The sequence below is a fragment of the Benincasa hispida genome, chromosome 1, assembly GCF_009727055.1.
Source record: "Benincasa hispida cultivar B227 chromosome 1, ASM972705v1, whole genome shotgun sequence".
Classification (NCBI taxonomy): Eukaryota; Viridiplantae; Streptophyta; class Magnoliopsida; order Cucurbitales; family Cucurbitaceae; genus Benincasa; species Benincasa hispida.
This window is the reverse complement of record NC_052349.1, coordinates 89,865,582-89,888,887: the sequence shown is the minus strand read 5'-3', so window position 1 is coordinate 89,888,887 and position 23,306 is coordinate 89,865,582. Positions and strand designations below refer to the sequence as shown.

The following is a 23,306-nucleotide window of genomic DNA, read 5'->3' as shown; positions in this document are numbered from 1 at the left end:
GATTATTAAATAATTAATTTTGCTCAAAACTTTGAATTGAATTTATTGTTTAACAAGTAATCTATTAAAATTTTATAGAGGTGTCATGATTAATTTTATAAATCATTACAAAGATAATTTGTTTCTATAAAAATTTTGATAACATCCCCATGCACAACCAAACACGGTCATCCTTGATTTCCAATCTTATTCCCATATTTTTTATTCCCAAACATTATTAATTATTGGACATCTATAAAACCTTAAACCAAATGATCTCTATATGTATAATTTTTTTGGATTTCTAAATTAGATAAACTATCTACAACATTTCTAACAAAGCAATATTTGGGTGTATTCCAAAATGCACCTATTTATGTGTATCTGAAACTCATTATATACATAAAGATAATAACTAAATATTTAAATAAAAAAACAGGATAATATGTTATATAGGTCAAACTATGATTAGAAAATTTACGAGATGCACCAAACCCGAGATGCACCAAACTCGAGATGCACTCAAGTACTTTTCTAACAAATATGGCCAAATCTGACAGCCCATGTTATTAAAGTCTGAGACTTTTTATGGTGTATTTCTAAAGCTGTAATGGATACAATTATGAAGTATGAAGATACAACTTATATACGATGCTATAAAAACATTTTTTTTATTAAAGTTATAATATGTTTATACAGCTAAAATAATGTGTTATCTTTAACATATAATAGCCTTTTTCCAAAGCTATAGTATAGTTGTATGCTATAGTAATGTTATATAATCCTTTCCAATTATTATAATTATTATAATAACTTTTTAATAGCATTTTGTTTTTGCTATATAAATCTTTCTATAGCTTTAACTCATGGCTTTAAAAGAATTAACTTTTTTTTCAAAAATAATTTTTAATTAATTAGATTTTGATAAATTTTAGCTCAAGTACTCAATTTTAGTTAAAATATACGCACATAATATACTTCATAACATAATAAATACTGATAACTTCCCTTCATAATCTATTAATATTATAAAAGAAAAGATTTTTTTTAAAATAATGTTATTTTAATATATATTAACAAAAATAAGGAAGGGCTGAAAAAATTGACAAAAATAGGTTTTTTAATCGTGTACCGCGTACACTAGTGCCTGTGATCTGGCATGCGCAGATTGTCAATGTGGCAGTCATGTAGCGTTGACTGAGGTAATCGTGTACTTGGTCGTGTACCGGATACACGATTTCCTTCTCCATTAAACCACGATGCTTCTTTTTCTTCCTCCATCTGATCATTCGTCCTCCATCTGAATCATTCTTTCTCCATCCAAACATCATCTGAAAGCCATCTAAAAACCTCCGTGGCGCCGTTTTTTCTCTTATTGTTGCCACCGTGAGTCGATCTACCAAAGGGTTTTCTTCATCCGAAGTATTTTCTTTGACTGAGGTAAAGTTTTTTCTTTAATTTTTCCCAATATAAGTATTTTTTTTTATAAAAATGAGGATCAAGTTCGAAAATGTATAGTCTATGGATCCATGATTTAAATATATAATCTTCATATATATATATCATTCTGTTTACATTTGGGCTGAACTAAATGTGTAGTTTATGAATCCATGATTTATTTTTGGATATATGTTGAACTTAGAAATTAGATTTTTTTGGCTATTTTTTTTGAATAATTATGTTGGTCTATTTGCTGGGTTAATTTAAGAAAATATATGTATATGTTATAAAAATGAAGATTGCTTCATATATATATATTATTTTGTTTGCATTTTGGCTGAATTAAATGTATGATTCATGGATATACTATTTTGTTTTTATTTTGGCTAATTTAAATGTATAGTTTATGAATCCATGATTTATTTTTGGATATATGTTGAACTTAGAAATTAGATTTTTTTGGCTATTTTTTTGGATAATTATGTTGGTCTATTTGTTGGATTTTGTTGGGTTGATATATTAACATATTTTTTTGTCAACTATAATAGTTGAAAAACTAATAATAAATATGTGGATGCATCCGAAAGATTTAGTTATTCTTGAACCTGAAAATTATGGAGACAGTGATATTGATGTTGAAGTTGGTGAATTATTTGGAAACGATATTAGTGGGGAACATGATCTTGAGTTGGTTCCGTCGGATTCCAAATCAAACAACTCAAGGATGGTATTTTCATAAGTGAAGAAAAATACACAAGGGATTTGCTCAAAAGGTTCAAATTCAATGAAGGTAAAATTGCAAAAACTCCTATGAGCACATCCATTAAGCTTGACGAGGATGAAAAAGGTAAGTGTGTGGATATAAAAACTTATAGAGGTATGATTGGATCTTTACTTTATTTAACCGCTAGTAGACCCGATATTATGTTTAGTGTATGTCTTTGTGCTAGATTTCAATCTTGTCCTAAGGAATCACATTTACATGCCGTTAAAAGAATTTTTAAATATTTGCTTGGTACTATTGATTTAGGTTTATGGTATCCTAGAAATGTTGAATTTAATTTGGTAGGATATTCCGATGCGGATTTTGCGGGTAGTTTACTTAATCGTAAGAGTACTAGTGGGACTTGTCAATTTCTATGTAGTTCCTTAGTTTTTTGGTTTAGTAAAAAGCAAAATTCGGTTGCCTTATCCATTACCGAAGTAGAATATATTGCAGTTGCTAATTGTTGTGCTCAAATTCTTTGGATGAAACAAACTCTTTGTGATTTTGGATTAAAGTTTGATAATGTGCCTATATTTTGTGATAATACTAGTGCTATTAATTTGACTAAAAATCCTATACATTATTCTAGGACTAAGCATATTGATATTAGACATCACTTTATTAGAGAGCATGTGCAAAATGATAATATTACTCTTGAATTTGTAGGCTCTAATAATCAATTAGCGGATATTTTTACCAAGCCTTTGAATTAAGAAAACTTTTGCAAAAATAGGCTTGAGCTCGGTATTATTAGTTGTGATGCCTCTTGATTTTATAATTTTACTTGTTAAATCTTTTAGAAGGCATTTTGATAGGGGGAGATATGGAAACATGTGTTAATATTCTTAGGGGGAGTTGTGCTAAATTTATGTTCATGTTTTTAAGGGAACCATTTATGTAGTTCTAAATTTTTCTTAATTTTTCTTTTTGATGATTCCAAAGGGGGAGAAGTTTAAGAAAAATATGTTATAAATTTGTTTTGATTGTATTAATTAGGGGGAGAATTTATTATTATTTTTTTAGTGAATTTCAAGAATGATCTTTATGATGATATGTCGAATTTTATTATGTGCTACATATGGTTTACATGTATTTCAAGCTATTTTTCTTGAATGGTTTGTCATCATCAAAAAGGGGGAGATTGTTGGCTTTTTGGCCCTTAATCTCAAATTAATTAATATTAATTAATTAATTAATCAATGTTTTGATGATAACAAACTCAATTTTTAATTACTGAAAATCTTAGTGTTTTAATATGTTCATAGCGTAGAGCTCGGAACAATAATTCCACCACCTCTTGAATCACTCAAATCGGAGTTAAAACGAAGACGATATGACCGAAACAAGTCTATAGAGAAAATACTGTGGTGGATGACGTGACATAACCAGACCATTTGCATGTAGACATGTGGCAGCATATTGGTTGAATGGTGGATCATTAAGAGATTAACATATGATGGACTTTTGATTTTTGGATTGATTTAAAATAAAAAAATTGAAATTTAAAAGGTAAAAATAAATAATATTATTTTATGTTTGTGTCTAACGACTAGTTTTTTACATATGTATGTTTTTTATTTTTGGATTGACTTTAAAGAGAATGAATTTTAAAATAAAATGAATTAGAGAGAAAATGAATTTAATATTTATTTATTTGTAGTCTAACGGCTAGTTTTTTAACACATGAATATTTTTTTTTTTTGGATTAATTTTAAAAAGAAAATGAGATTTCGATAAACAAAAAGAAAAGGAATTCAATATTATATTTTGTTTGTATCTAACGACTAGTTTAGTTTAAAATCTCTACCATTGATTTTTCTTTTCCAAAATCCAATGGTCCAAATTAATTGTGGTTTCTAAAAATTTTTCCATCTCTATATAAACCATCTTCCCCTCCAAATTTTAAACCAACAAATTTTACATTTCATGATCCTCCAAAACTAAAAAATTTCGTTGTTGCTCTCTCTAAGTTCCCAATTTTTTTTTCTATCTTATTCTTGAGAGAGTGTTATTGTATTGTGAGGATAAACTTATTGAGTGCTTAAACTTGTAAATCCACTCTAGTGAGAGTTGTATTGTGTTCTTCAAAATTCCAACATTTGTTTAGGTTTGATCCTAAACCGTGGAAAGGATTGAGTTTGCTCTTGAACTCGTAAAGGGAGTGGTGGTGTAACGGTTGGGCTCTAATCTGTGGAAAGAGTCGGAAATATTTTATTCAAATTTGCAAGAGGCACTTGGGGAGTAGAGTAGGTCGAGTTTGACCGAACCACTATAAAAATTACGGTGTCTTCTTCTCTAACTCTTTCCTTTTTATTTTTGCAATTAATTTAAGCAATTTATTGTATGTTTTAGTTTGTTCTTATTTATTTGCTAAAATTTGGTAGAATTAAATTATCACTTTTTTTTATCATCTTATTTGTTGCATAATTTGAATTTTTCTTATTATTTATAAAAAGTGTATTAATTAGTTTAATTGGGTTAATTTAGAAAAAATTAGACCCTATTCACCCCTTTTAGGGTTGCCATATCGATCCAACAAATCTTGCCGCAATTAATAATGACGAAATTGGTTGGAGTGAACCTAGAGCGTACCATTGATGTTGTTTTCGCCATGTTGCCAGTAATTTCAATACAAAACATAAATCAAAGCAACTAAAAGATTTGGTGTTTAAGACAGGAAATTAACACCTAAGGCATAAGTTCATTCGGTGCATGAAAGAATTGAAACAATTGAACCCTGAATTCCTTGAATATTTTTTAGATATTGACTTAGAAAAATGAACTCAATCATATGATGGTGGGTACCGCTATGAGTGGATGATAACCAATGCAGCTATAATGGTGTTTTCGAAGGTGCTAGAATGTTACCAATTACTTCTTTGGTTAGGCTAAAATTTTATCACACTATACTGCATTTTGAACGTCAAAGACAAGAAATCAGTGAAACACTCGTTCATAGGGACATGTATACAGAATATGCCCTGAGAAAACTTAAGAGGTGGGAAAAACGAGTATCTACGCATACGGTGACATCTATTGACAAAGAAAGTCAAACTTTTGAAGTCCAAATTGGCATAAATATGATTTCTCCCTATAAAAGAAAACACACACAAGTTTTGAGCTTGAAAGAAGGAACATGTTCTTGTAATAAGTGGCAGCCATTCAATATTCCATGCTCTCATGTAATTGCAGTTCGTAATTACATGCGTTTGACATACATACCACTTATTGATATGCTACAAATTTTCCAATTTCAAGTGATGTTATGAAGGTCGCTTCCATCCAATAGAACACCCAGGTTATTGGCCAGAGTTATCATTTACAGAAGTTCATCCGAATGCGGACTTACTAAGAGAACAGGGTCAGAAAAAAAGTACGCGCATTCATAATGAAATGGATTGAAGAGAGGCAAGCCAAAAAGTTCGATGTACAATTTGCAAGAGAGAAAGAAAATAACAGACATACTTGTCCACAACGTACATTAGGTGCTTCGTCTTCGGGTCATCAAGTGTATCTTTTATGTACTTATATTTTTTATGTAATTGTATATTTTATGTACTTATATTTTTCATGTAATTGTATCTTTTATGTACTTATAATTTTTATGTAATAGTTTCATTTTATGTAATTGTACTTTTTATGTAATAAATTTATTTTTCATGTAAATGTATCTTTTTATGTATCTTTTATGTGATGGATTTTATTATGTAATGTAATTTGAACTTCTTTGGTAATGGAGTCTGGTCCTTCTAATCCTGTACAACTATATCAACAAAATACCCATTGTTCACAATTAATATGGGATAGTTCTTCTACCGTAGTTTTGAATTGTTAGAGAAGGGTGGCATCTGCACAACATACTATCCCATTGGATCAACATATTATACCCTACGTTGAACATGCAGGTTTTTTTGGGGTTGCACAAATCGGATATATCCAACTTGATTGGCACCTCGTTACTGCTCTAGTTGAGCGTTGGAGACCAGAAGCCCACACATTTCACTTGCCTTGTGGGGAATGTACAATTACACTGTAGGATGTTGCCATACAGTTTGAGTTACGAGTGGACGAGCAATCAATGACAGGTTCACTACAATATGATTGGAAGAATGTTTGTGAAGAGCTCTTAGGCATTCTATGAGATGATATGAAAGGATCAAGATTGAGTATCCTCTGGTTGACGTCCCAGTTTCTAGAATTACCTCTCGATGCCGACGACATCAACGTAACTAGGTATGCATGAGCATACATTATGCAGCTTATTGGAGGATTTTTGTTCGCTAACAAGTCAAATACTCTAGTGCATCTCATGTTTCTCCCACTACTGTCTGATTTCGAGCATGCTGGTACGTACTCGTGGGGTAGTGCATGTCTTGCATGGTTGTATAGAGAACTTTGTCGGGCTATCAATGCACAAACGTTGGAAATAGTAGGGCGATTGATACTACTATAGGTATAGACTTATGATATATTTCCAATTATAGCATCACAAGTCCAGTTAGTCCCAAAATCATCGTCCACTTAGTGCCAAGTATTATTTCATTTATATATTTATTTCGTTATCATTTTATGTAAGAATATAAATTAGTTGTATTTTTTATAATTTTAGATAGAGTGGTGTATTAGCTGCCTTTGAACAATCAGCAAATATGTTACTTGTATACCGAAAAATATTTGACAGACTGATGCACAATCAGGTAAAAAATATATATATAAATGAATATTTAAAACATTTTGGATGTATACTTATCTGTTTTTTTTTTTTGTCAAATTAATTGGATGCCATACACAGAAGAGAATTGGTCATCACTATCGTATTACTGTCGTGATGGTGAAGACATCTGGTTGACCGTTAGCCCTCTTATATGCTTCCATATAGTAGAGTGACATCATTTAGATCGTGTGTTGAGACAGTTCGGTCTGCGACAAACGATACCTCCGTTGTCCTATATACTCCCAGCACTACACCAGATTGATTTGAGAGGTAAGCATGACCAAGACTGGCGTCGAATCCACATGAAATATATATCCTACTAGCATGGACGACATGATCGTTGTGCACAGGAGAAATAACAAATGGGTCAGATGTATCAAATGACTACTTTTCCTGGTACGATTCAATCACGTGTGGTGTGGCTTCTTAGAAAGTACACATTTCCTTTCCCTTTCCCTTTACTTATTTTTCTTTTTCTATTAATAATTTTTATTATTTCAACAATTTCCTTTAATTCCATTTAGTTTCCAATTTTTCCTCCATTAACACTTGTCAAAATAAAATCCAAAGTTCGTTTTTTTTCAAATGTGGGTGGAGTGGATTTGATCGACCAAATCCGTACTAAATAATTTATCCGTATCCACCACAAAAAACTATTAATCTTAGTGGCAAGACTTAGTCGAATACAGGGAGCAGTAGAAGTTCTTTATCAAAGTGTTTTCAACCCACGGTAACCGTGTGGGCTTTGAAAATTATTTTGGTTGCGAAAAATTAAAATGAACAAAATAAGATAAAATGAGAAAATTCAGTTTGAGAAGGCCTAGCTTGGATTTTGACGAAGTTCACCTATTAAATATATTCGATAAGAGAATTCTCATTGCTAGAGATATGCAATTATGTTTACCTAATGAAATTAATTGGAACAACCAATTAATCTAACCTAATAAACTAATTAGACCAATTTAAATTGATGAACAACATGCAAATTCATATTGACCTAATTGCATTAAGATCTAGGGCAAAGTTAGGTTGAATGTTCAACAAAGAACAACCTCAATTCAATGTTTCTTTGATTCAATCCTAGGTTAGTTAGAACAATGCTCATCTAGGTTATTTGCAAGCTACTCTAACATATTGCTTCTAATCGATCAACAAAAGATTACTTGTCAAATATCCAATGCCAATCAAAAGCGTTAGTTAAAACATTCCTTGAGCGTCCAATGAAATAATCATAAACATAAGATAAATAGAATCGAAATTGAAAATTATAAGTCTCTAGTTCGAAATCTCACGAATAGAACAAATGGGCAAAAAATCATAACAAACCCAAGCTAGAACGAGTACCTTAGCCCATAATAGTCATGGAAAATGCCAAGGTAATGTCTTATTACATTCTTAAACTAAAATAGAAGAAAAAGTAGAGAGAAATTGAAGTAGGAGACGACTGGAATCATAAAAAATCGGGACATTTTGACCTAGGCAACAAAAACAACAATTTATAGTTGTAGTCGCAGTGTTACAACGCTGGACACAATGTTGCAAGCCTTTCATCGAAGTGTCGCACGTCTGAAATTCATAGCGTCACAACGTTAACGTTGCCCTGCATTTTCAGTTATTGTCGTTGGGTGTAAGGCAAGCATTGCGACGTTGCTCTGCATCTGCATGTTGTGCCTTTTAGCATAGCGATAGAGTTGCGACACTGTGACACAAGCGCATTTTGATCATGTTTCCTTATTTGAAGCTCAAATGCTCAAGTTACCTCCAAGATGCTTTAAATTAATCCTGTTTAACTCCAAATGCTCAATTCTATCTATTGAGTGCTTGATACGTATAAAATAGCAAAATAAACATATAAAATCCTAGGACAATCTCGAATTAAACGGATTCAGATAGCACATTTTTAGTGTTATCAAAATGCTCAAAGATATTTAGTGGTTCTTACAATAGAGGTACAATGTCAAATGAAAAATCGACATAAAAGAACGTGTTATTAAAGATGTTCAATGTAGAATATCTTTAATGTTAGTAAACACCTCTGATGTAACACGTTCTCGATGTCAGTTACCTTCGATAATGTTGGCCTTTGATATAAAATTTCTAAATAGTATATTACCATCTTATTACATATATGTTAATTTCATTAGGACAATTGCAGTAAAAAAATATTAAAGTATTTGTTAATCATTTTTTAGTTGTGTAATGTAGTAATTTTTATAAAGTTTTGCTACAGTAATTATACCAATCTTGCTTATATTAGATTTTTTTTTTTTAAAATAATGTTATTTTAATATATATTAACAAAAATAGGGTAGGGTTGAAAAGATTGACAAAAATAAGTTTTTTAATCATGTTCCTGATACACGATTACGCCTGAATCATGTACCCGGTACACGATTAGCTCTAAATCGTGCACTAGTACACGAGTGCCTATTGATCTAACATACGTAGACTGCCAATGTGGCAGTCATGTAGCATTGACTGAGGTAATTGTGTACCTCGATACACGATTACCTCAAGTCGTTTACCCTTCTCCATTAAATCGCCATACAACCCTTCTTCCTCATCCAAAACCTTCTTCGTCGATCTTCCTCCGCCTTCCCCTATCCAAACATTGTCCAAAAATCTCCCAATATATTCAAAAATTTAACCGTCCGTTCAAACATCGTCCAAACATTGTCTGAAAACTTCGATCTTCTTTCGTCTTCCTCCTTCTCTATTAAACCGTTCGTCTTCCTCCTTCTCTATTAAACCATCTGTCTTTCTCCTTCTCCATCAAACTATCTGTCTTCCTTCAATTTTCTTTGACTGAGATAAAATTCTTTCTTTAATTTTTTCCAATATATAATCTTTATATATATATATATATCATCTTGTTTGCATTTGAGCTGAACTTAATGTGTAGTTTATGGATCCATGATTTATTTTTTGATATATGTTGAACTTAGAAATTAGATTTTGTTTGACTGATTTTGTTGGGCTAATTTTCTGGATGATTATGTTTGCCTACTTGTTGGGCTATTTTTTTTATGATTAATTTATTGGATGATTATGTATTTATTGGGTTAAACCTAGAAATATATGTATATGTTTATAAAAATGAAGATTGGTTCATATATATATATTATTTTGTTTGCATTTGGGCTAAACTAAATATATGATTCATGGATATATTATTTTATTTTTATTTGGGTTGGTTTAAATATATAGTTTATGGATTTTAGATTTGGGCTGATTTAAACGTATAGTTTATGAATCTTCGATTTGGGCTGATTTAAATGTAAAGTTTATGGATTTTAGATTTGGGTTGATTTAAATGTATAATATTTAGATCTTATATGTTGAACTTAGAAATTGGATTTTGTTGGGTTGACATATTAACATATTTTTTTGTCAACTATAATCGTTAAAAAAAAAAATCATAAGAAATATGTCGATGCGTCCTGAATATTTAGTTATTCTTAAACCTGAAAATGATAGAGACAGTGATATTGATGTTGAAGTTATGAATTATTTGGAAACGATAGTAGTGGGGAACATGATCTTGAGTTAGTACCATCGGATATGTTCACTCAAATAGATTGGGAAATTACAAATTCAACATCTGAACTAGGGTCTACTTTGGAGGAAAGGAGTATACATGTAGATAATTGTAGTTTATTACAGAAAGGAATATTGTTTAATACTAAAGAAGATTTACAACTTGCTATAAAAAAATATTGTGGGACAGAACACTACGAGATTATTGTAGTGGAATCAAATCAAGATCATTGATATGTCAGATATAAATCATAAAGCGCTGGTTGCGATAGGAGGCTACGGGCATGTCGGTGTAAAACTCATGGGATGTTTGAAACCACCAAACTTCAAGGGGAACACTCATGTTTGTTTTCAAAATTGACACAGGATCATTCACAGTTTGATTCAAATTTTATGAGTATCGAAATCCAAAATTTTGTTAGAGCTGATCCTGGGGTACCTGTGGCCTTACTCCAAGATGCAATTAAAAAACAATATGGCTATAATGTTAATTATAGACGGGTGTGACAAGCCAAGAAAAAAGCGTTGATTGCTGTGTTTGGTGATTGACAAAAATCATATTCAGAGCTTTCTTATTGGTTGAGTGCTCTTGTTCATTACAATCCAGGAACACGAACAGATTCGTATTTCCTTCCGTCTGATGTGCCAGGTACGACTATTTTTTGTCCAGTTTTTTGGTCCTTCAGTCCTGCAATAGAAGAGTTCAAACATTGTAGGCCATTAATTCAGATCGATGGAACTCATCCCTATGGAATGTATAAAGGGAAATTATTTACCGCCTTATCTATTGATGCAAACGAACATATATTTTCCCTTACATTTGCTATTGTTGAAGGTTAAAATTCGTCTAGTTGGTCATGGTTTTTGTAGGCATTGTGTGAATATGTTACCCAAAGAGATGGTATTTGCTTGATTTCTAATAAACATAAGGGTATTCTTGTTGCAATTAATAATGAGAAATTGGTTGGAGTAAACCTAGAGCGTACTATCGATATTGTCTTCGTCATGTTGCCACTAATTTCAATACGAAATATAAATCAAAGCAACTAAAAGATTTGGTGTTTAAGGCAGGAAATCAACACCAACGGCACAAGTTCATACGGTGCATGAAAGAATTGAAACAATTGAATCCTGAATGCCTTGAATATTTTTTAGATATTGAATTTGAAAAATGGACCCAATCACATGACGGTGGGTACTACTATGGATGGATGACAAACAATGCAGCTGAATGCATTAATGGTGTTTTCAAAGGTGCTGGAATGTTACTAATTACTTCTCTGGTCAGGCTACATTTTATTTCACAATACTGTATCTTGAATGTCGAAGATAAGAAATCAGTGAAGCACTCGATCGTAGGAACATGTTTACAGAATATGCCTTAAGAAAACTTAAGAGGTGGGAAAAACGAGCATCTGCGTATACGGTGACATTTATTGACAGGGAAAGTTAAACTTTTGAAGTACAAACTGGCATAAGTATGATTTCTCCCTATAAAGGACAACACACACAAGTTTTGAGCTTGAAAGAAGGAACATGTTCTTGTAATAAGTGGTAGTCATTCAAGATTCTATGCTCTCATATAATTGCAGTTTGTAATTACATGTGTTTGACATATATACCACTTATTGATGAATGCTACAAATTATCCAATTTCCAGTGATGTTATGAAGATCGCTTCCATCTAATAGAACACCTAGATTATTGACCAGAGTTATCATTTACAAAAGTTTGTCCGTATGCAAACTTGCTAAGAGAACAACCAAAAAGTACGTGTATTCATAATGAAATGGATTGAAAAGAGGCAAGCCAAAAAGTTTGAGTTACAATTTGCAAGAGAGAAGAACATAACAGACGTACTTGTCCACAACGTACATTAGGTGCTTCGTCTTCGGGTCATTGGTGTATATTTTATGTACTTATATTTTTTATGTAATTGTATATTTTATGTACTTGTATTTTTCATGTAATTGTATGTTTTATGTACATATATTTTTTATGAATTGGTTTCATTTTATGTAATTGTATTTTTTATGTAATGATTTTATTTTTCATGTATTTGTATCTTTTTATATATTTTTATGTATGTTTTAGGTGATGAATTTTATTATATAATGTAATTTGAATTTCTTTGGTAATGGTGTTTGGTCCTTCTAATCCTGTACAACTATATCAACAAAATACGCACCGTTCACAATCAATATGAGATAGTTCTTCTACCGTAGTCTTGAGTTGTCGGAGAAGGGTAGCATCTGCACAACATATTATCCCATTTGATCAACATATTATTCCCTACGTTGAACAGGCAGGTTTTTTTGGGTTGCACAAATCGGATATATCCAACTTGATTGGCACTTCATTACTACTCTAGTTGAGCGTTGGAGACCAGAAACCCATGCATTTCACCTGCCTTGTGGGGAATGTACAATTACGCTGTAGGATGTTGCCATACAATTTGGGTTACGAGTGGACGGGCAACTATTGACAGGTTCAGTACAATATGATTGGAAGAATGTTTGTGAAGAGCTCTTAGGCGTTCTACGAGATGATATGAAAGGCTCAAGATTGAGTATCATCTGGTTGGCGTCTCAGTTTTCAGAATTACCTCATGATGTCGACAACATCAACGTACGTAGGTATGCACGAGCATACATTATGCAGCTTATTGGAGGATTTTTGTTCGTTGACAAGTCAAATACTCTAGTGCATCTCATGTTTCTCGTTACTGTCTGATTTCGAGCATGCTGGTACGTACTCGTGGTGGTGCATGTCTTGCATGGTTGTATAGAGAAATTTTGGGCTACCAATGCTCCAAAATTGGAAATAGCGGGGCCACTAAATCCTACTATAGGTATCGACTTATGTTATATTTCAATTATAGTACACACAAGTCTAGTTACAGTCCCCAAAATCATCGTTCCACTTATTTGCCAAGTATTATTTCATTTATATTTATTTCGTTATCATTTTATGTAAGAATATAAATTAGTTTATATTTTTTATAATTTTAGATAGAGTGTGTATTAGCTGCCTTCTGACAATCAGGCAAAGATTGTTCTGCTGTATACGAAAAAGTATTTGACAGATTTGATTGCAAAATCAGGTAACAAATATATATATATATATATATATATATATGAATATTTAAAACATTTTGGATGTATACTTTTGTCAAATTAATTGGATGCCATACACACAGGAGAATTGGTCATCACTATCGTATTACTATCGTGATGGTAAAGACATCTAGTTGACCGTTAGCCCTCTTATATGCTTCCATATAGTAGAGTGGCATCTTCAGATAGTGTGTTGAGAGAGTTCGGTCTACGACAAACGATACTTCCGTTGTCCTATATACTCCCAGCACTACACCAGATTGATTTGAGAGGTAAGCATGACCAAGACTGGTGTCGAATCCACGCAGAATATATATCCTACTAGCATGGATGACATGATCGTTGTGCACAGAGAGAAATAACAAATGGGTCAGATGTATCAAATGACTACTTTTCCTGGTACGATTCAATCACGAGGTGATTTATCACACCTGACAGCGCTTACTATTACTGCATGATAAGAGATTTAAAATCAGACATTTTCCATATATATGATATGAATATTTTTTAATATTTATTTTTTTTATTGTACAAAATAATTTTATCGGAGATGTATAACAATATTCAGTGTAGCACAACTTACCAGAGTTGGGTTCAATGTGTCAGCAAACATTGGACAATATATAAAGTATTATTCAACAAAGAAGACGACTCAATGTTGTTGACATTGATCGAAGGCGTATTCGTCGTAGATGACAACGACAACGGGGTGAACCTAATTTAGAGGGACACGAAGACAACCCCATGAGGGGTAAGGGCCAGGGGAGTCGTTTTTAAGTTTCATGTAAACTTTTATTTTCAAATTAAAAAACTAATTGTAAATCTTCTTTAATATCATGACATCAATTTTTTTTTTAATGTGAGTGTAAAATAATTATGTTTTGATTGTAGATTAAATATATAATTAAGTTTAATAATGAAGGAATTTGCGGACCCGTTCCTAAAGTGTTAATATTGTTGTATATCTCCAATTAAAAAAAATAGTCAATCTATTTTTTAAAAAGAAAAAAAGAAAAACAAATCGTGGACTCAGTCCACAAGTCTCCATGTGACCGGTCAACCAAGTCAGCTAACGTGGTACTAACTGGATTAAACGTTAATCGTGTATCCTGTACACGATTTTGCCACATGGCAATTGTATACCCCGTATACGATTTCACTACCCTATTTTTGTCAAATAGTTTCAATACCACCTATTTTTAAAAATACTTTCTCATATACCCATTTTTGTCAATAGTTTGAAAAATACTATATTTTTGAACTTCATCCCTTTTATTGGTGCATCAACAATATATATTTGACACACTGTATACTTTGTATATTAGTCTCTTAATGTACTTTATACTTCATGTAACAATTTTTGCTACAAAAATGTATTTCATATAACAATCTAATCTATTTTATCCCTTTTCAAATGTAAGAATTTAGTATTTATCTTTTCAATAAAAATTTCAAATAATCTTTACTATAAGTGTATTGTTAATTTTTGAAAAAAAAAAACAAAAACTTATTTGCCTTCCAAATTTTAGAAACCTAATCACTGAAAAATATTATGTTGTTTAACGAATTTCAGTAATAAAAACAAAAAACTTTATATGACAAATTTTAAATTTATTTAAAGTATAGAGATGAAATTTTGATATATGTAAGCACATGGTAAAAAAGTGAAATGAATTTTTAAATACAATAATCAAAATGATATTTTAGTTTTGATTTTTTTTTTCACTCATGAAATCAAGTTTTTAATTAATTATTTATTTACAAGTTATTTATTTAACTATAATGCCCTTCAATTTTTTAATTAATTATTTGGATGATTGGTAGTTTAAACTTCATAGATAAGATTAAGCCAACTATTATTCTTTCACAATAATTAGATATGAAATATAATGGATGTTTTGTGCATATAAAGCCATCTCGCATTGATTATCGAAGAGAGATCAATGATATGGGGACAATTATTTTTATTGGTTTAAAACTTCTTTGATGATTCCAAACGTAAAATTGTGAGAATTCAGGTTTGAAACGAACAACATCATTCCATTATAAGGTGAACAATGTGATCATGAGATTGATATAAGAGTTGACTAGATGTGTACGTCTATCTCTTTACTTCTCAACGTGGAAAACGATGCTTTTCTGTAATATTTATTAAACGTGCATGATAAGTTCTTAGTTGGAAGAGGTCACAAGTTATTATTATAAATACAGTGGCTAGAAAAGGAGATTAATTAGCTTGGAAACTATAGCAAGGCTTGCTAATGGACACATCCAAAGAAAAATCAAGGGAAATTGGTAAGTCTCAAATGCCATTTTTGAGAAGAAAATGGACCAAGAGAGACATATATATGGCAGTTTTCCTTTCTTGTTCCCACACCCTTTGCATTTTTGCACCATTCCAATTCAATTGGAATGCATTCTGGGTCGCCGTTATATTATACATTATCACAGGTCTTGGACTCAGTATATCCTATCATAGAAATCTTTCACATAAGAGTTTCAAACTTCCCAAATGGCTCGAATACATATTTGCATACTGTGGAGCACATGCACTTCAGGTTGGACATCTTGATACTGATCTTGCCCCTTTGCTACGTTAGGAATGTTAAAATATCTTTTTTAAAAAATTAGTGTGTGGAATGCCTTGAATTTGTTAGCTGGTACTTCGAACAATCAAGTACAAAGGGTAAAGGTATTTTCTATTCATAATTCGTATTTAACATATTTAATTATTTATGATTATTTACGATTATGTCTACGGTTTAGAGAAATGCATTATATATACTCTTTAACCCTAATGACGATTTGTATTAAAAAAATATTCTCTCTAATGATATTGTTCTCCCTCTGCTCGTGGACGTAATTAACACACTGTTAGTGAACCATATAAATTTGTGTGTTGATTCTCTATTCTTTTATGTTCATTTGTATTCTTTAATTACTAATTTTGTAACCATTAAAAAGGTATATATTTAAAATTTTGAGATGCATAAAAAGATTAATACTTATTCTAAAGCATATTAAAACATCAATTACATATATTTTGTCAACTTGAGATAATCAAAGGTTATTATTTGTTTGAATCACACTCCCATAATTGTGATCTAATATTTAAAATATCTCTCTTTGACATTAGGGTGATCCAATCGATTGGGTGAGTACACATAGATGTCATCATCAATATGTTGATACCGAAAGAGATCCACATAGTCCTATTCAAGGATTTTGGTTTAGTTACATCAATTGGGTTTTCGATTCCAATACTTTGACCAAAAAAGTTTGTCCAGAGTACTTTATTGATTTTAAAGATACGAAAAGAAGTGTGTTCACAATGGTTTTGAAGTATGGAAGGCCAAATAATGTTGGTGATTTGGAGCAACAAACATTTTATAGATTTATTCGTGATACGTACTTTCTTCATCCAATTGCTCTTTCAGTCCTTCTCTACGTTGTTGGAGGAACACCTTTTTTTATATGGGGAATGGTAAAGTTATTATAAAATCACACTCTCTAACTTGTTTCCTTCCTAATATTATCAATATATGCATATGTTTGATAAGTATCATATATTAATCTCTATTCATCCTGCAGTGTGTGAGGGCCACAGTGTTCTTACATGTAATCTTTATGGTTAATACAATTTGTCATTTATGGGGAACAAAACAATGGAACACTAGAGATGCCACTAGAAATAATTGGTAAGTGTTTTATTGTGCATTCTTTTCATTTATCTCATTCAATTGAAAGATGATTAAAATATAGTTTTAATCTTTATTTCAATTTGCTAGTAATATTCTTTAGGTTTACAAGGGTAGAAATGCTTTATATTTGTGTTATTTACAATTTTCACCTTAGAATTTAGAGGAGTGTACTATATATAAACTCTATAATCTTAGAGGAGCTTTTATAATATGAATCATGTTCATTTCTTTTTAATAATAAAATTATCGATCTCTCTCCCTTTGCTTCTAGACGTAGCTAACACACTGTTAATGAATCATATAAATCTCTGCGTCGGTTTCTCCATTTTTTTTAAAAAAAGATATATGTAGTGCCGATTTTTCTATTATTTATGTTTTCTGTTTTCTTTCCTCCCTGATTTCATAACAAAAACTATTTTTTCTCTGTGATTATATTATTGGAATGTCATGTTTGTTAAGTAATGAAGTCACTTTTATCTCGTAACTTAATAAAGAATTGTATACATATCTTGCAATTTATTAAGATTGGTTTTCTGTTGCATTCTCAGGTGGATTAGTTTGTTTTCATTTGGAGAAAGTTGGCACAATAATCATCACGCCTTTGAGTATTCAGCAAGGATAGGGCTCGAATGGTGGCAAGTTGACATTGGTTGGTATGTTATATTGTTTCTTCAAGCCATTGGATTGGCCACTGATGTCAAACAACCCTCTCAAGCTCATAGCCAAAGGCTAGCTATGGACAAACCAAACGAAGGCTTTCCAGAATGATGGTTTGCACTCAATATATGTTATATGGTGTTAAATCACTTAGAAAGTCGTTTAATAATATTGCTTGCTTTAGTCTTGGTTTAAAAATGGTGTATCAAATAATATATGTTATATGGTATGTATTATATAACACATACATAATATACTATGTATGTGAGTTTGAGCATTATTGCCTTATAAATAACGTACTTATTGTGGATGGTTCATTTTTCATCTTAGCTTTCAACTTTATTAGATTTTAAACTTGCTCCTTCATAGTAAATTAAATGATCTATAATGCTTCGTTGTGTGCACACGATTTAGGCTGAAATGATTTCAAATGACACGATGCAATATTTTTCAGGTAGAAAGAGAGGAAGAAAGTTGCACAGCTTCAAGTTTACAAACAATAATTATTTCTTTTAATAGATAATGAGAAAGAAAAACCAATATGATAAGAAAGAAGAAAAGAAAGATTTAGAACCAGAGAAATGTCCCTGTTTTACACAATCACACACTCGAAGGAAAAGAATGAAGAGAAGAAGAAGGACAAAGAAGTTTAGAGTGGTTCAGTCCAAAATCAGACCTACATCCACTATGTCAAGTGCAACAAACTTTATTTAATGTTAAGAAAATGAAAATGATTACCTTTTTCTATGTATTAAAAATTTCAAGTAGGAGATTATTTATAGTGGTCTAATATTTACCACTGATTAGGTATAATTAATTTTATTTCTCTCTTATGAGCTCTAATTAAAAGCTCTTCACAGGATTTTAAATGCAAGAAATGATTTAAAATTATTCTTTGCATTTAGAACCAAATTAATTTGAAAACATAATTTAAATTTAAATTTCTTATTTGGACACCATAAGAAATGAAAAGAAAGTATGACATTTTACTTTTTTCGCCCTTATATGTTGCAAGAAACTATATTAATAATTATATCAATATTTAATCATGAAAGTTTTTTTTTCTTTCTTAGCACTCGCTCTAATCACTAGAATAGAACAACATAGGCGCCGACATAGGTTCCACTGTGGCAAGAATTCTCTATCTCCGGCTAGAGTTCTTCATTGAAAGCGGGTTAACCATCCAGCCTGATTTTAGCCGATTCAATCCCCATATGAGGATTGACTTGTTAGAGACGAAATCAAAGAAAAAGTCAAATGCGGAATCCAGGTTGAATATTTTACTCCTTCTCTTGTCCTCATCCCTATGGTATAGTTCATCCAGGGATTTGAAGCCAGAGGAAGCACATTTCCTAGCCAGTTAAAGGCACCTTTGTATGAAACTTCTGCCTTCTTATTGGCCTCGTCCCTCTATCTTTAAAGGCACCTTTGTATGAAACTTCTGCCTTCTTATTGGCCTCGTCCCTCTATCTTAGCTGGGTTATCCTGCATTACACTGAGGCTACATGATTCGAACCTATGGCCATCTTTCTGGGGCACTTGAGTCAGCCGCCGGCGCCCGACTGCGTCTTGACCCCTATCCAATTTTTGGGCCAATTCCCCCTTCGTACTACCAAAAAATGAGATTCTTGCCGAATCCGAGTTTGCTGCTCCAACCATTACCAAACTAATACCTATTCTGTTTGTACTTCAGGTGCTTCTGTTGCGTATAATGTAAATCCCGTAGGGGTTGGCTTGGATTACTTAGTGTTGCGCGCCTAGGAGGGCGCGCGCTTTGAGATGCGGAGGAGCTATTATCGCCCAACTCCCTAACCTAATGCGGCACTGGGTTCGGCGCCGCAGGGAACCGTAGCATGGGGGACGTCTAATCCTTTTGCCGCTGCAAGGTTGGTTAATCATACGCGCAAGGCTCGAAGACCCTAGTTCTGGAAGGCACATGAGTCCGAACGCTATGTTGAATGTGCGACCAACACTACACTACGTAGGTACCTATGCAGGTGAGGCGTCGGTCGGTCCTGAAAATGGCGGCGCATCTACGGTATCTGAAGGGTTTCTTTGGCCGTGGCCTAACCATCACTCCGGGTGGGAGAAAAGTCATTGGCTAGCTCTTTGACCGGTGCTATTGAATCTCTTTTCAGAAGGGCTAGTCTAAAGCTAAGGCTGCTAAGTCAAATAAATCCTAACTGCTAAAGTAGAACTGATAGTAGTAGCGCATCAACAAGTGCCTTAGAGTTACATTTAACCTGAGCAGGAATTCTATTGCCATTGATTCTTTCAATCTAGTACAGGTTCTACATCTCACTCTGTCTGTAATTCTATACCTCTCATCGATATCAGTGTACTCTGTCTCATCGCGAGAAGAAGCTATCAGTGACTTTCTAGAGCGGACTGTAACTAAAGTTGTTATAGAATAAAATCAATTCAATGTTCCGTTTAATCTGTCTGTACTCCGTAGTTAATTAAATAGTTTCTATTTCTTTTCAATTGTTTGTGACTCATTCCTTCGGTCGAGCGTTCTTTGGACGTCGATCAATCTATCACAGGCCGCTCTGTCATTGTCTGATTTTTTGTTGTCTGATCACACTCGAAATGATGTATATACTTATCGTATTTTTGCCCCTGCTCGGTAGTTCCGTAGCAGGTTTTTTCGGACGTTTTCTAGGATCAGAAGGAATCGATAGAATAGCGACTGGTCGAAATCTCGTACTTTTTGGAATCCTTTTTTTGAGCCTGATTCTTCTTTTTCGTCAATATTCTTTGAATTGAAATAGAAGATATGGCTCTCGAGTTGTATGTTTGATGTATATCTCCCTTCTTTGTTTCACCTCCCTCTTTTACTACTATCTACGCATCTACTTTGTTTCTTTGTTTGGTCTTTCTTTTTTGCAAATTCTGATTTTTGGTGTATTGGAGGGGGTTCCTTATGAGAGCCCAGCGAACTTCTCATCGAAAGATTTCTTCGGGCTCCAGGTCCTGTTAGAGCCTTGGCCTGTTACTCCAAATCTAGCTTTGGAGTCTTCCATGAGGAATAGAGTCTTAACATTGGAAAATGCTGACTCCATTTTTCTTCTGGGTAAGGAGAAAGGCGCATACTGGAGAGAAGTAAAAAACGACCTCTTATCTTGCTCCTCTCAAAGCGACTATTCTCGAATGAGATCATTCGAGAATAGGGATCTCCAGATCCGGGAGCTAAAACACTCATGTTACACTCTTTTTCAAAGAGTGCTTACTGAGCATCCCGCCTTGGCGGAAAAAGCCCCCTACAATCCTCAAGAATGCCTTCTCGACTTCTTTGACGAGAAAATGAACGAGCTGGACACCCACCCTATCCCCGTGGAAAGAGACGGTAAGGAGCTCACTTTTTTAAGTGAACTTTTAAACGATCTCCGAAGACATGGGCCAACCTCCGCCTATATAAGGGAAATACTTGGTAACGAGTAATGAAAAAATGGGGTAAAATCAAATAAGTCATAAGGTCGAACAGTTAAGGAGAGCTAGTCCCCGAAAATGCTCGTTTAGGGTGGGGTAAAGTGTGAACTTGGTAGCTCGTTCGTAACAAGGTAGCCATAGGGGAACCTGTGGCTGGATTGAATCTTGATAAGTCAAAATTGCGTTTTTTGGCCGGGTCGAGATACACGTAGTTTTGTATAGGATGGAACCGAATCCGCTTCGCGAGGGCGCACGACTAGAAAATGGTGATCTCATTAGATCATTAGTGAAAGAAGGAAGGACCAACGACGATCCTATCCTAAAGGAGAAGGAGGAGTAGGAGAAGTCAGTCTTCTTTGAAGATCGAGGAATAAATCGGACAATTATGCCATTCGGAAGAAGTCTTCTACAGAGGGAAAGCCTATTACGAGTAAGTGGAGAGGAAAGATCTCTAGAGATTCTTATCTCATTCCATTCCAGTGGCTCGACCAATAACCAATGGCGAAAACTAAAAAATCCATGGTTTCCGGTAGAACCCCATTTCACCCAAGTTGTTGCGAAACCGGAAAAAAGAAGCGATTTTTCGCACAGATTGCTCATAATGCAGGTCCCACTTGTATATTGTATTTGGCTGACGAAGCATCGGACAGGTTGGAGTTCTTACCTTCTTGCGACTCTATGGACTAAGATCTGCTTTCATTATATGGGCAATACCGATCTTCTTTAGTAGATCATATGGATGTAGAAAAAGCTTCGAATTTGAATGAATTGGAAACTTCTCTTTTCCATTTCTATTTACCCAGTTCATATCTTTCTTTCGTGTGTTCCCGGGAGGAATTCGATCTCGGGATACCACCTAAATAACAGCGGCCAGAGGGTCAAATAGGTCGGGAAGAAAGAGTCTGAGGTCGGGTCGGACGACATACATCTTGGTTGGTTTCACCACCACTAGAGATTGGACATATATTCAATCTTTATTCGGTGGGACAAAAAAGAGATTACTATTTCATTTCAATAGCTGCAAGATCAAAACAGGGTGCAAAAAAGCGAAAGCCCTTCTTTTCATTTCCTTCCAGATACACGGCTTACATACTCGACTCAACATTCTTGGAAAACAATCGAATCGAGGGTCCGGAGGAAAATTAGCCATTCAATCTTGTAAACTAATCGAGACCGAAATTGGAAAAAGAGATACGAACGGGGAGGAATAACCAATCGATGAAGGAACATGAAACCATTCTGTTTCAATAGAGGTACGAGAAACGGTTGGGGGCAATGAAGTAAGTGAAGTGGTTGGATTTTGCGAGCTGTTCCAACCACAGCTGGATGTGATTCCAAGAGCCGAACGAGAATGAATACCACACAGAAGAGTCAAGACCAGGCTCCCTAATAGAATGTTTAACCGATCCATTCCGGATCGACCGAATTGGTACGGAAGTTTTAACATGGGAAAACCACAGAAAACACAACTTATTTGAATAACCCGGTGACCTACCAATTGTAGAAGTAGGATCTTTGGCAAGCAATAAGCACTTAAATAATACAATTCGAGTGTACCATCTTCTTTCTCATTTCGAGGAAAAGGTGCGGGAGGAAAAGGAAACAACGGAGGGATCCGAATCGGACCTAAATGGGAATGACATGAAAAGTCTTTTTCAAAAACCTAGCATTAAGGGCGTTACGACGATATACGAGAGGAATGGAGAAAAACTCGTGATTGGTGTGGAGGGGAAGATCCGTTTATGATATAGTGAAAGAAAGAGTCGTCTCATTTCCTTACTTCTTCGTTCTTTCAAATTCATTCACTTCAAGGCTGGTTCTGAACGCCGCGTAACATCATCTTCAACCAACCTCCACCGCCTTGTCTTATCCCGCCCTTTCGGTGCGTCCACTAAAGAATTGCTTATACACTAAATAGCTGCAACTATACGCTTACTAAAAGACTGACTTAGGCCAGCGTGAAACTA

At 33.5% G+C, this 23,306-nt stretch overlaps 1 protein-coding gene across 1 annotated transcript; it reads left to right on the top strand.

Annotated features, from left to right (window-relative positions):
* The first annotated feature begins 15,813 nt into the window (after window positions 1-15,813).
* LOC120067640 (palmitoyl-monogalactosyldiacylglycerol delta-7 desaturase, chloroplastic-like) lies at window positions 15,814-18,021 on the top strand. The gene is made up of 4 exons (XM_039019184.1): window positions 15,814-16,110; window positions 16,689-17,036; window positions 17,144-17,250; window positions 17,802-18,021. The coding sequence occupies exons 1-4, from the start codon at window positions 15,814-15,816 to the stop codon at window positions 18,019-18,021; spliced, it is 972 nt and encodes a 323-aa protein (XP_038875112.1).
* The last annotated feature ends 5,285 nt before the right edge of the window (window positions 18,022-23,306 follow it).